The 15763-nt window shown below is 37.3% G+C and overlaps 1 protein-coding gene across 4 annotated transcripts in view; it reads right to left on the bottom strand.

Annotated features, from left to right (window-relative positions):
- The window catches only part of ltbp1 (latent transforming growth factor beta binding protein 1), a 79060-nt gene that overhangs the window by 45276 nt on the left and 18021 nt on the right, over window positions 1-15763 (bottom strand). For all 4 annotated transcript variants that reach the window (XM_042742207.1, XM_042742209.1, XM_042742208.1 and 1 more), the window contains exon 4: window positions 1739-1887. In XM_042742207.1, coding sequence (XP_042598141.1) covers window positions 1739-1887 — 149 coding nt within the window. The remainder of the gene's footprint in view (window positions 1-1738; window positions 1888-15763) is intronic.

Below are 15763 nucleotides of genomic sequence, written 5' to 3'. Positions count from 1 at the left end.
GAACCCGGTCACTTCTGTATGATCCGACATCCAGTCAGAGTGCGGTTTGGCTGAGTTTCAAAGCAGCGAGAAACGGCATGTCAGACCACTACACCGTGCAAAAACAGTTACCCAATACCCCAATACACCTACTTGCATTAGTATTACAGCAGAGCTCTGGCTGTATTTTGCAGAGTTGTGTAACGCTGCCAGTCTGCAGGGCAGGAAGTGGGATAATAGATGTCATGCTACACATTAGTTCTGCCGCCCCACTGTCCCCTCATTCGCATGCAGAACTACTGTATCTAATCCTCTCACCTGCTTCCTAAGAGTACTTCCCTCAATGACCGTTTATCGTAACGCTCTGTCATTTAATTTTCCCCCTCTCTCTCTTTCTCTCTCACTCTTTTCTCCAGTTCTTGCCTTCCCTCATGGCCAGGCTTTTATCTAAAATTACCCGGAGAAAATGAGGCTAATAACTCACTTTAGACAGTACAGCGCACAAGGCAATGCTTAAGTCTTTATGCGATTTCAACTTGAGGATCCACTTGGAAAAAAACAATGGAGCCATAACTTAAGGGCTGACCTGCAGCAATACAAAATTACAATAAATGAGACGACAGCAGACAAGCAATACAGAGAGGGGAACCAAGAAAGTAGGGTCTAAAACACACATGCCTGTGGTTGTGAACCATCTAACCACTAATTTGTACTGTGGATTCCCACACCTTTTGATCAATGAATTTCCTTACTTTTCCATGACATTCTGGTGGTTTGTGATGGATAATGATGTTTAAAATTCATTTTGTAGCTATTGTAGTCTAATTTAGTATGATTAGCTTTGGGGGGGGGGGGGTACTTTCTATAGAAGTTTCCATAACTTTTCAATATTTCATACTTTTCCATAACTCTTCTAGGCTTGGAAGTTTTAATATTCATCTTTAATATTGATGACTGTGGGAACCCTGTTTTATCATCATCTTCAACTTCATACTACAGCTGTATAACAAAATCATACTGTCATCTCACAGCGTTGCAGACATGGAGCTAAACGTTTCTAAGTGAGCCAGACATGCTGTCACTCTGCACACGGAATATTTCACGGTGTGTGTGATCTGTCATTCCGTCAAACACCCAGGGCTTCATGCAGAGTCAGTGAAACTTGTTGAAAAATAAAAACTGATACATTAACATTTTGAGATGCTGATGTCACTCTTTCTCACATTTCTTCAACAGGATGCTTTGGGATTACATCAATGTGTCAAAATTATAGAGAATGGAAGCCAAGACATACAGTATTGTGCAAGAGCTTGGAGTGGGTAAGATTTTAATTTTTTGAAGAAGCAGTAGTCTATAATACTCACCAAGGATGCATTTATATGATGAAAAATGCAGTAAAAACAGTAATAATGTGAAATTACTTCTTAACTATTTTCTATTTGAATATATAATTTAATCGTGTGATGGCAAAGCTGAATGTTCAGCAGCCACTACTGCAGTCTTTAGTGTCACATGAACAATTCTTCCATCAATTAAATATGGTGCAGGTTAAACAACGCCAAACATCATTAGTTTTTACATTTCTTGTGACTTAAATTTCAGTGTGTTTCTCACACATATCTATCACATGACATAGAATATAGTGCAAAAGTTTTTTGAACAACTTTACAGTGGTTTTTAGTAGTTTTAATTGACATGCTCATGTATGTGTATGTAAAATGAATTAGAATGTATTGAGATATTTTTTTATTGTACTTACCATTTATTGGATTGTGTCCCACTGAAAGAGGGATGGCCCGGTTCAGGGTGGGTCCGACTCCGTGCACCTGTGTGTGAGTGTGGTAGTTTTTCTGTTGAACCATGAATTTCTGGGTTTTGCTTTGGTGCATTGTCATTGGGTTTTGTACTCTGCAAGATACAAACATTAAAAACAAAAAAATGTCAACACATTTTTTTACTGTTATTTTTTGTTTTTGTCACTCTGTCTTTCTGTTACAATGATTTATGTCCATATTGAAAATTCATATATTTTTATTATTCATGTATTCATATTTAAATTTATGTGGTTTTCATTTTGATTAATTACCTGCTCAAGGCCATATGGAAAACCATAGTACCCTGAACATGCAGACATGCTTCTGGTCACATGTAACTGAAACCAATCACTCGCAACATAGAAAACACATCAGCATTCACATGATTCATATTTGTTTTGCATTATGTTGATCACACACATACAGCTGAATGCCAGCACATAGACAAAAATCAATCATAGCACATGACATTCTCTTTCTGTTATAACCATATTCATTTTTCTGCAAAATCCGTTTTCTTTCTTTTAGTATATCATAATAGAGTTTACTGGCCAAGTGAGCTCAGTTATGAATGAGTGAAATATTGCTGCCTCAGTTTGTTGCAGTGCATTCTGGGACTGCCTTCATCGCCAGTGTTAACTTGTACTATTAAAAGCAATTTTGGTAACTAAAATAAAGCTGAAATAAAATAAAATATAAATATTACATGATGAACTTCAATTTGTTACCTTGGCAGCTAACTGAAATAAAAGTTAAAGTACTAAAACTGCACTAAAATTAACACAAAAATTTAAGCTATACAGAAATATAAAAAAGAAAACTAATAAAAACGATGAAAGCACATAATATCCACTACAACTAAAATGAAAAATGAAAAAAGTTAAAATATTAATAAATATAATAGTATAAATAATACTAAAATAAGGACACAATGATGCTGTACAATTTGGCAAAAATGAGCCATCTCATAAGACAGCATCATGTGCATTTTAAGTGACAGTCTACCTTTTGGAAGGTCCGTTTAAATGCTCCTTAGATAGTCAGCTCACTAGCTTTTGGAACAGAGTAAAGAATACAATGTATAAACCAAATACAGCCAAATTCCCCACAAGAAGTCTCTAAGGGGATTATGGGTACTGATAATTATCAGCTATGTCTGTGTGAAAGTATCAAACATCTTGCTAATAAGGAGACAAAACACAGCACACAGCTGTGAGGAAACGGATGTGAAATGTAATTCGTCTTTCATACATCTATTAGGATGAAGAAAACAGGGATGTGGTTGCTCAGAATCACAGCTGGGAAGCTTTCTAAGACGATGACGCACAGGACTAAATCAGGGTCGGCAACTTAGAATAACAGCACAAACCTACTGTCTGAATAGTGTCTGTATTCTTAGGGATAGTCCACCCTAAAATGCATTCACTGTCATGTTGTTCCAAACTTGTATCTGACTATTCTTTCAAACAGTTTTGGTTCCCATGGACTTCCATTGTATGGACAAAAATATGATGTAAGTCAATGGGAATGGAAAATATGGAAACTTCTATTGGTAACCAACATTCATATAGGTTTGGAATGACATGAGGGTGACATGTTGACAGAATTTAAATTTTTAGGCCATTCTTACTAAAACTGACTTGTAATTAAAAAGTGACCAGATATCAATAATGTGACATCAATACTGACAAATACTGCTGAGTTTGACTTTATGCAAATGAGCAGTTACTCGATGTGACAACTACCAATGGGAGTGCAGGCAGTGATCGTCACCTTTCAGTACAAGCAAGGCGTTAGACATAACAACATGCTTTTTATCCACAACAATCCCACAACAAAGCGAGAATGTGAGGACAAAGTGTATAAACAGTGTCTGATTTCTGATCAAATGTAAAGCAACGGAAGGAGCAGATACACAAAAACGAGCAAACAAAATGAGAATATTTACATAAAGTGTAAACAGAGGTTGCTTTTCCCCACTAAATTCTCTCAACTTGTCTTTCACACTATTCAGCTTTGTTGCTCCGTCTGTCTTTCATCTCTCGTTTGATATTTCCAAAGAGGTCTCATTTTGAAATGTTTGTTTGTACTGCTCTTAATTGTCATGCAATGTGTTAAACAGCATAGTCTCTGACCCTTTCTCACAGTCTTTACATATAATAGTTTACTTAAGTAAATTTTATTTATATAGCACATTTAAACACAGCATAGATGACCAAAGTGCTGAACAGAGTATAAAAAAAATTAAAAAAAAAAAAATAAAAATAAAATAAGATTAAAACAACATGGAAGACAATATACAAAAAAAAAAAAAAAACGGTACTAAGATTAGGTTAAAACGCCTGGGAGAAAAGATATGTTTTCAGGCTCTTTTTAAAAATGATAATAGAAGGTGCGAGGCGAATATCCAGTGGCAACTGATTCCATAAGCGAGGGGCAGCAACTGAAAAAGCTCTGTTGCCCTTGGTTTTTAAACGTGATCGAGCTAGGGACATATAAAAGATACTGATCAGCAGATCTTAAGGATCTACTAGATGAATGTGGGATAATAAGATCTTTTAAATAAGAGGGGGCTTGATCATTAAGAGCTTTAAAAACAAACAAAAGAATTTTAAACTGAATCCTGAAAGTCTTGTGCCGTGCATATGTACCAACAGATAAAAAAACAGTCAATTAGCTCAGTGTTTACAACTCTAGGGCTGAAAAACACAGGCAAGCAGGCATTAAAAAAAAGGTTTTAGGAACTGTTTTGTATTCTAGTTATGAGAAGGTGAATGCCAACATGTTTAGAGACACAAACATTGAGAAAGGCCTAAGAATTTGTCTGAGAAAAGGATATGATAGCCTCTAAGTGTTGAGTTTGGGCCCCCCATTTAGAGCAAAAAACACAAAACCAAACTGACAAACATACTGTATGGTTCAGAGTATGGTTGTTACGTGTTTGCTGTCGAGAAACAAGGCCATGCTTGTTTACCAGCTAGACCAGCATAAACCACCCTGAACCAGCATGACAATTCAAGTTGGTCTTTTCAAAAGTAAAGCCAGTTACATCCCACAAACACAGAACATTACAGTTTACAAAGAGCAGACCATGCACATAAAAAGAAACAGTATAAAATGTCTCTTCTTGAACAGGTGAAAAGCAATGAGCTGTGTAAGTGCTTATAAACTCTCTCTCTCTCTCTCTTGCTCACACACACACACCATCACATGTCCTGGACAGTGAAAGCTGATATGTGGTGAGAACTAGCGGAATACAGTGTTTCAAGCATTTCCAAATGCATTTCTCCATTTTCCCACCATCTACATGCATGTATACACAGACAATGGGGGTTATGAGCAACAGACTTCCGTACTCTGTAAAACAGGTCTCCTCACTTCTGGTTGACAAAAAGTGTTTTGTATGTGCTTCCTTTGTATGTGCGGTTTTACTCAAGATGCCTTCAAAGGAGATACCAAAGATGATCATAACCTATTATGTGGATTGATATCTAAAAGTTTATTTTTATTATTTTCACTAACATTTAGATACTGAAATTGAATTAAACAGCAACAATTGCCCCCTGAAGATAAGCAGCGTTTAGCCTGGACAGCACCTGGATAGGAGACCTCCTGGGAAATCTAGGTTGCTGCTGGAAGAGGTGTTAGTGAGGCCAGCAGGTAGTGCTCACCCTGTGGTCTGTGTGGGACCTAATGCCCCTGTATAGTGACAGGGACACTATACTTTAAAAAGCAACATGGTCCTGACTCTCTGTGGTGACTAAAAATCCCATGGCACTTCTTGTAAAGAGTAGGGGTGCATCCCCAGTGTCCAGGCCGAATTCCATTCACTGGCCCTTGTCAGTCATGGCCTCTTAATAATCCCCATCCACTAAATTGGCTCTATCACTCTCTCCTCTCTATCTGTAGCTGGTGTGTGGTGAGAGCACTGGCGCCATTGTGCCACTGGCTGCCATCACAGTACAATTCATTCATTCACACTGGTGGTGGTTGAGGAGAGATCCCCTCATATGATTGTAAAGTGTTTTGGGAGTACAGCAATACACAAGTGCTTTATAAATGCCTCATTCATTCATTCATTCATTCATTCATTCATTCATTCATTCATTCGTTAAATAAAAACAACTAGCTAGGTTAGCTGATTACTTTTCTACCTGCCTAAGTCCATAGATATCGGCATTAATTAATACGGCTGTTAACACATTCTCCGACAAGCGAATTAGATGAGACCTGTTTTCCGGGTTTGATCAGGTGACGTTTGACATACACCCCATTCATTCTACCCTAAATGTAGAACCAGTTTCTCATATAAACACACACACATACTCGCAAGCAAGAGACCATCTTTAGAAAGTTTAAGCATGCATCTGCAGAGAGTGATGAATTGCTGCACAGGAGAGCTGGTACGAAAATTCCTTATATGGAGATGAACTGGGCATGTATTATGCTAATTTGCAACTGCAGGTACGTGCTCTACATTCAAAATAATCCAGATTTATAAACATTAGAACAAAGGAATGAATAAATTTAATGCATGAAGGTGAAGCTGGGTGTTTGGGTGATTGTTTGGCCGTTGCCTAAGCAAGCACTATTACTAATAAAGCCAAGAGCATTAAAAGCCAGAATGGGTTTATAATTCTAAAGCCAGCACTCATGAACTTCCTAATAAGCTGAATTACCAGACCTGGTGTGGAAAGAGCTGTGGGTTTCCTGCACATGTAGACAGGAAAACTGAATTTTGTGACTGTGTTTGTGAGGGAGGCCAGCTGGCTTCTAATCTCCTCCAAGAGGACTATACTACACCATGACTGTCTCTCATGTTCTTATGCCAGCGGGCACCTCGTAGCTCTTCCTCAACAGGTGCACGAGCTGGCGGCCACAGCAACGGGGAGGACGTGTCTCTTTTATTGTCTCTCTTTCTCACGCATTGCTCCCCGGCTTCTCGTCTGACAGGTGTCTGGACAGGTCTACCACACTAAACCCGAGGTGCTCCATGAATCCAGACTCTGGTTCACTGCCAGGCTGCATTTCAGCTTGAAACCAAACAACACAAGAAACCTGACCGGCCCAGCACCTGTGGATCACTGTAATAGTTCAAACATGTACACATAAACACACTACACAAACCAGACAGACCCTCTCTAAATACATACACACACACAAACACACACTCAATCCAAACCACATACGCACACCCACCCACACAAACCACACACATACACTCTTTCTAAATGCCTACATACTTACCACACACCCAGACACACACAGTCTTTAAATATATTTAAACCCACACACAAACACTGTCCATACACACGGATCCTCCCTAAAACACCAGACCTAGTTGAAATACAGGCTACACACACATGCAAATATAAATGAGGACAACATTTACAAAAAAATATCAGTCCTTAAAACACTTAGGACTGTGACGTAAAGCCCAAACAGCCACAACCGCAGACAGCGTAAGACTATCCCTGACGAAATCCCTCCCTGAAGGGCTGACTGGACGCTTTCAACGCCACACAACACACGCGTGTAAAATGTAGGCAGCACATTTGATGTATGCATGTGAAATACAGCATTCTCTTACACTTGTTATTTAATGTTCAGCAGACGGTGACATAAATCTGTGAATACACGTGTGCCGTAATGTAAATCATTGTAAGGAAACCATTGGGTTTGTGCCCAGATGTGCTCTGTGGCCCAGACCATTTTTTCAGTATGTTTAGCACAGACAACTGAGCACTGTTCAAGTTATAATTGTCTTCCTGTGGACCGCCGAAAGGGATGGAGATGGATGTATTGAAGTACTTTTCAGCATCAACTCTAGAACAAATATCTCATTGTACCATAAAGTTGTGCACTTTCATGTGGTTTTCACTAGGGTTCAAAACTACGTTTTAAAAATCATTTAGTCTAGTTTATGTCTAGTTAACTAAGCAGTCTTAAAGGGACAGCTTGGGACACCCAAAAGTTAAAGCGCTGCCTTTATTATTCATACTATTATGTTTCAAACCTGAATTTTTTTATACTGTGGCACACAAAAGAATGCATTTTGAAAGAAGTCTATTATATTCACCAAAGCTGCATTTATTTGATAAAAATACAATAATGTTGTCAAATATTATTATAATTAAAAAAATTATTTATTTTGCTGAATTTTCAGCATCCTTTATTCCAGTGTTCAGTGTCACACGATACTTCAGAAATTATTCTAATTTGATGCTTAAGAAACATTTCTAGAAAAGGGTGAAAACTGTTGTTAACCATGTTACTTTGTTGCAGGAATCTTTGATGAATAGAAAGTTCAAAAGAACATCATGAACATTATTACTGTTTGTAACATTTTTAACATTATGAATGTCTTTACTGCCACTTTTGATCAATTTAATGTGTTCTTGCTGAATAAAAGTATAAATTTCTTGACCCTAATTGACCCGAAACTTTTGAATGGAAGTATAGGTCAATTTCATGCTTTAAAGGGCACTATAAAATAAAATAAAAATCAGTGGCAAAATGTACAATATTTATGATTTATAAGTTTTATGCAATCTTTTTATGAATCAAACAGTGCACACTGAAAAATTCTGAATACCCATCAAAGAAAAAAGATAATCTATTTTCATCCAGAATGCAGCTAATTTGCCCTTTGCCTAAACAGCAAATTAAAGTGATGCAGCAGCAATATTAAAATTTTTCAAACAAAGAAAGAAAAAGGTACTCAACAAGGAACACAGTCCCTGTGAGAAATGAGTTGAATATGTTAGTATGAATCTACTTAAATAGTATCATTCATAATATGAAATGAGGTTTGCAGACGAGCAGTTAACTGGACAAACTGTGTGGTCTGCATTCAAATATCTCAATAAAAACCACAACAAAAGAACAGCAGGATCTTTTATGGCCTCCACACATCACCACAGCAGGCCAGTAAGAGAAGAAGTTTACAGAGCACAAAGCCAGATCCATTTAGGTACTGTGATCCCAGCTGATTTCTGCCCACAGTGCCTCTTCTGGTAGACAGGTTAGATCAGCAGGGACATCTGTTTACATGTGCCGTCTCTGATGAAGAGGAACCTGTCTGAGACTGGAACTGAACCCACTCGCTTCTGGATTCAAAACGCGCTCTAGAGAGCCAGTCAGCACTCAATGCTGCTCCTGTGGCCATGAAGCCACATATTTTTCTTTTTTTTTTTAAATTCACTAATGTTTATTTGCCCTATGATTATTCTGCGCAAGGGGAGCAGAAGTATAATGAGCTGTTTATATTGAATTTTACGACACTGGGCTGAGATTCAGAGTAAATCCTGGTAATATGAATTGTAATTATGGTTTTTGGAGCATAGCGGTTGAACACATGTGATGCGGCTCCGCTCACTTCTCCTAATGTGTCTCTTGCAGCCCAGCAATATAATAACTTGGAATGTGCAAAACGACATATTTTCAAAATCAACCAGCCAGTGGGTTGCCTAAATGATCTGAAAGAGCATGGTAATTAAAGGCACCACATGAAAAGAAAAAAAAATACATTCTACAATACCAGGTCGGTTAAGATGAATGTCTTCGAAAGTCTTTTATGCTCAACATGGTTGCATTTTTTCATCAAAACTTCAGTTAATCAGTATTATTGTGAAGAAATACTGTGAATAACTGTTTTCTATTTGATCTTTTTTTATTGTATTCCTGTGATAGCAAAACTGAATTTTCAGCAGTCATTACTCCAGTCTTAAGTGTCACATGATCCTTCAGAAATCATTCTAATATGCTAATTTGGTGATCAAGAAACATTTCTTCTTATTATCAATGTTGAAAACCGTTGTGATGCTTAATATGCGTGTTAGCTAACCAAATTCGTAAGAGCAATATGAGCAATTTTAAAGGCGTCATATGATGCGATTTCAAATTTTCCTTTCTCTTTGGAGTGTTACATGCTCTTGGTGAATAAAGAAGATCTGTGAAGTTATATTCTTTATAAAAGAGATATTCTTTATAAAAGTTAACACTCGTCCACATCCCGCTGAAACGGCTCGTTCTAACACACCCCCACATATCTACATCAGTATGTGGAAAGATTTGCATAACGCTGCCCAGATGTTCACGCAAAGAAAGAAGACGTTCCTTTTATTCTTGTTGTAGTATTGTTGTTGCCCCTGCCGCCATGTCGTATAGACGCTGTGTTTCATTGTGAAAGTGAAACTACTTTGTTTGGCCTTCCAAAAGAGGATGATATCCGCTTCGCCATGCCTGGAGCTGATCCGTGCTGGTCGCTGAGGAAATACATCAACTTTGCACTGTGGATCGCAGAATTGGCATTCACCGTGGACGAAGCAGAGTCCAGCCCGGGGTCGTCACATGTGGTTGCCATAATCACAAGGTACGCTCGTTTGTAGAATCTGCCTGCCACGCCATTCTCAAGCTGTCCGCCTCTGCTCACTCAAGCTGGCCATGGTTCACTCTAGACCGCGGCTCACTCTAGGCCTCCACTCACTCAAGGCAGCAGTGTGTGAAGTTGTTTCGTTAAAAAAAGCATACCTACTTTGTTTTTGCCTTCCAAAAGAAGACACGACTAGAAATCATGTTTATATCATGTTTATAATGGGTTTTATGTTTATGTCTTGTCGCTCCGGTCGAACAAGGCATCACAATATGTTAAGAGGCGTAACATTTCCGTCACACGCTTGAGGCATTCGGCCAATCACAACGAACTGGATAGCTGGTCAATCACAGCACACCTCGCTTTTGAAAGCGATGAGTCTTGAAAAAATCGATGCGTTTCATAAGGCGTGGCATACAGGAGAAACAATAATGTACAGTATGTGGAAAATAATGTGTTTTTTTAACCTTAAACTGCATAAAAACATTTCATTACACCAATTACACAAAATAATGTTCATTTTAGCAGCATCATATTACCCCTTTAACCAATTTGCTCTTTGAAGAGTATTTGAGTTGTGAGTCCACTAAACAGAATGTGATGTATATGGAGACAAGGCCATATGAAGCTTTGTTCTCAAATTTCACTTGTGGATGAACATTTAACGTGGAATTAATACTTATGGATCATCCAGCTACTGCTGCTGTAGTCCACAGCTCCATCAGAGAGAAGATGAGAGTGAGAGGGGGATGTCAGAGAGGCCGAGAGGGAGAGAGAGGGAGAGAGAGAGAGAGAGAGAGAAGTTATAAACATAAGCTCCAATTCCAGTCTCAACAAAATAGCTGGCGCGACCTCGTACGCTGGCAGACGTGCTGTAATTAAATTGAAAAAAAGATGCAGAGAGTTATTTTTTTACTCTCTCTCTCTCCCTCTCAATCAAAACCAAACAGCTACACAGGTCTGAACTCCAGTGGTGTTGCTTATTTTCACATAAACAACTTAATTTTTTACATGTCCATTTCTCTCTCTACCTCTTTCTTTTCTCTGACCCTTCTCCATTTCTTTCTGTACCACTCTGCCCATCCTCCTTCTTTAATAATATCAGTACTTCATCCATCTCAGTTTTCCATTTCCTTCTCCCACTTTTTTGACCACTTTGTCTATTCTTCTCTTTCCGCACTTATCCTCTTGTTATTCCCAGAATCTGGCGGAATCCGCTGCAGTTCCTCCCTCGTGCTCGGCGAGACACTACACAGCTCTCTCTTCTAATGAACCCAGCGACCCACATCAGGATGCTTTTGCTCTCTTCAATACCTATTGTCTGCAGATGGATATTTGTTTCCTAAACACCAGCAGACCCAATTTCATCACTGACGTATAACACTTAGACTACATGCTAATGCTTTTTGATACATTATAATGTCAATAATCTCAAAATCGCTACAGCTGCCATAAGCATATTGTGATTACTTCATTAAACAGTCCCTCCAGGATTTCGCCATTCTGTGATCACAGAATTGAACGCAAAATCAAGCATACTCCATATTTTTTGTGCCAGGCAGCTTGTTTTTGTCTCATTTCCACAAACAAATGAATCAATATGTAACAGTCTTACCGCTGTATTACAGTGAATGCCATTGTAAAGTGAGCAGAGAACAGAGAAGGACATCTGATTATATACAAGTGTTTGAAAAGGACAGAAAATTTCCGATATGAAGCACATTTGAGGGCCTGGAGAAGGTAATATTTAATATTTCCAAGTGATCGCTCCAAATCATTCATGCATGACCTTCACTTGGCTATTTTCTTTTCAACCGGTTCGCTTCCAAACCGAGACACGTGTGGTGAAAAACAATACTACAAAAATAGACAATATAATGGTTTAATAAACAATAAATAATATTTTAAAACATTAAAAGTACAGTATATAAGCTTCACTGATTAGACACTGTACTGATTCAGTGACAGTCTGCAAGGTATTGTGTCCTCCACAATTCTATTATTTAATTCAAGGTATCAGTTCAAGGTGTGTCCTCCACAATTCTATTATTTAATTCTATTAAATCAGAACTATATTTAGGTATTTATGCTGGTGATCCCATTGCCTTTTGCATGGAGGACCAGGATCACAATTTTAGTAATGTGCAAACATATTTAGGTAATTGCATTTTTGCCATATATTATCACCAGTTACATAAATACATCATGTTTATTGGAATATTTGCACACATTTCAAGAAAGCTAAATTCAGTCATTTTTACATTGCAATAAATAAATAAATAAATAATCAAAAAAAAGTCCTATGAAACCTTGATGGGACTGATTAAATGTCAGCAAATGTCAATTTAGGTATTATCTATAATAATAAAATTATAATAATAATTTTTTTTATAAATTATTATTTGATGGTTTTCGCTCAATATATTAATAAGATTCATTGTCTATGTTCCAATTACATTTTGGCTAAAATGCTAAGAATACTGAGTTCAACTAACAGCCACTATCATGATTTTAAAGAAACCATGAACCTCTCCCTTGTTTCTTATTACCCATCAGCAGGACAGTTCACACTTCTCCACAGAGTAGGGTGGCACTTAACCTGGATGTGACTGACACTTCAAAGTCCGGCCAGACATAAGCACCAAGCAGCACCAATGAACTCCAGACCTCTTGATTGACAGGAGTAACAGAGCCAGGTGTGTGTTAACAGTACTGCTCTATTATGGGTGGGTTTTTGTCGCTGGAGGCTAGCGGTTACATCATGCTGTGGTGAAGTCAGTATGTGCTCCTCGCTGGGTGATTATATAAGCTCTAAGTCCGTAAAATTGGGCCAATGTGCTATATTAATATGAAGGAATTTTCTGTACTGATGTTTCACAGGTGTTTTACCTGTATTTTGAATTACACTTTGCATTGTGCTGTGTTTTAGGATTGAAGGAAATATACGAAAAATTAACAAAGCATACTGGTAATTTTCTGCCAGGACATTATCTGTTTTTCTATGGAATTTTTTTCTTACTGTGTACAGGGCACATACAATATGTGTGTGCAATAAGTGTAAGTTAGCTATATGTTTACCTAGAAAAAAGACACGTCTGTGCTTACTGGGAAGAAGATAATAAGTGAAAGGGAAATTAAGGGGATTGTTTCATTAGTCTTTGATTTACCGTTTACTTCCGAACTAGAAATGTTTTAGAGCCTAGGTTGCTTACTTCTCCAGATTAATTTACCCCAGCATATTAACACACCAACCACCTGTACATAGCTATAGCCACAATATCAATTGGTACTAATTATTGAGGCATTTAATTTACCTTGTTATTTATAAGTAACAAATTGATGGTGATGAATAAGAGTATTTGTAATTGGAATGATTTTTTTTTCAAGATTAATTGTTCTAAATGAAGTATTGAAAAGTAATAAAACTGATCAATTAATTATTATTTTAAATAGAGTACAGCATGGTGCTCACTACTGCTTTTGCATACATCATAAGCTCTTTTCATTACTTGCTATTATTCTCTACCAAAATCTGATTTGATAATGTGTGAATACACTAAACCAGCCATGTCAGTTCCAACTTATGGTTTTATGAGTATTTAAAAGGACCAGTCACTCAGTGTTCAACTCACCTAAAGGTCACCTAAACTGCCAACAAAGGATTCATGAGTTTACTTGAGATCTGGATAAGTCAACACAGAAAAATACTCAGAGCACAAACACTACAAGACTTAATCATAACCTCCAACATTAAACACCTCAAATCACTTTAGTCAAACAATAGGTTTAGAGTAAATACAGTGTGCCACACAGCTTGAGCACAATGCTCACCATTGATCCAGGCTCGGAAAATAAAGCGTCAACAGAAACCTCTGTATAAAATCTCTTCTAAAGCGTTTCAATCCTTTCCATGAACAGCAGTGTTCCTGTGGATGGATCAGGTTTTCTTGATACAAATCCACAAACTCATTCAACTATAAATCTAGAGGTTTTTCTCACTATAATATTAACACAAGGTCTCTGCAAATGTAACTCTGTAACATCTTGACTTTGAAGCCTATGAATTCAAAATTATCATCGCAGAGAGACAACTGTTGCACACCTGTAAAATCATGCCACATGAAACCTGCCTGAAATTGATTATTTTTCCTGGGCATCAGAGTTCAGTTCACTGACACTTCAAAAAGATTTGTTACATGGCTCACACTTGATTCTAATTGGTCAAATGTTTTTACATCTATTCATTCCTTGATGCATTTCCACAATTAGCCAAAATGTTTAGGTTCCCCAAGTGTTTGAATAACCATTTCACTGACCTGTTTCTGCGGTGATGACACCCAACCACATCTTCACTACACTTAACCCACACTGATGACTCACAAATCATTCAATCTGTGCTTCAATAAACCTTTCACTCATTCAGTCGGTTTTGGAGGGAAACGTGGCCTAATAACTGTCACATTTTGACAGTTGCAAATATACCATTTGAAGAGTAAAATAACAGTGAAAAAACATGTTTTTGCATGTAAAATAAAATTTATGAATACATAACTCACTGCTTCCACGTGTTACCCTGGCAACCCTGAGACTGTAAAGAGCGGTCTAAAAGAACAAGCATAGCGACAGTAACTCAACAGTTTTCAAAACTGTGACAAGATGGAGTGGCAGAATCTTGGTATTTTGGTCAAAAATAAAAATAAATAAAAATATAAAAATAAAATTAAAAATAAAATAAAACAAAAAATAAAATCCAAGCACTTCCTGACTTTGGTTCTAGAATCCTTTGATACACATATAGATGAAATCACTATATAGGTAACATGTGTGCTTTATTGTTTCATACATATAGAGATGATTATCAACGTATGATTGATTATAGACTGATTATCAATATTCTTTTTATCAGTATCTCAGATTTGAACATCTTCATACAACATATTCTGTTCTCAAATATCAGGTTAACCATGAAATATCTGGTATAATTCTTTAAAAATGTCACCCAAAAATGTCATTTTTAGTACACCATTGCACCTTCAATGTAAAATATAAAATAAAAAATAATTATATAAAACTGAAAGAAAATAAATAAATAATGCACAGTTACCTAAGGGCTGCTTGACTGATGGTTGCAATGAAGCCTTTGTGTACTTCTTGCCAAAACATTTGTCTTCACAAGCTATTAACTTAATGTAAATTCTGATATCCTGACAGCCCTAGCTTGTAACACTCAGAGTCTTGTCTTTTTGACTTTTGTAACCCAAATATTATACTAATAATATAATTAAATATTGATTGTATATACTGATAACATTCAAAATAATCCAAATATCTAAAATGCAGGAAATTCCTCTCAAATGTTGAGCAAGTTTGTCTGCAGCTGAGAGGAAGGGGAGTTCTGGAGAGAGGCCTACCTCCTCCACACACAATAAACCCTGTGGAAACCCACAGAAGCTTTCGAGGACAGGTCTGGTAGCAATTACCAAGCAGATACATCCAAACTCTGACTTAAAATGCACGTCAGTCCCAGCACATAAACTGCTTTCATTAATATTTTAAGTAGAAATCATCAATATCCTGCCCTGCCACAGTCTTACAG

The sequence above is a fragment of the Cyprinus carpio genome, chromosome B17, assembly GCF_018340385.1.
Source record: "Cyprinus carpio isolate SPL01 chromosome B17, ASM1834038v1, whole genome shotgun sequence".
Lineage (NCBI taxonomy): Eukaryota > Metazoa > Chordata > Actinopteri > Cypriniformes > Cyprinidae > Cyprinus > Cyprinus carpio.
This window is presented reverse-complemented; position numbering and strand designations above follow the sequence as displayed.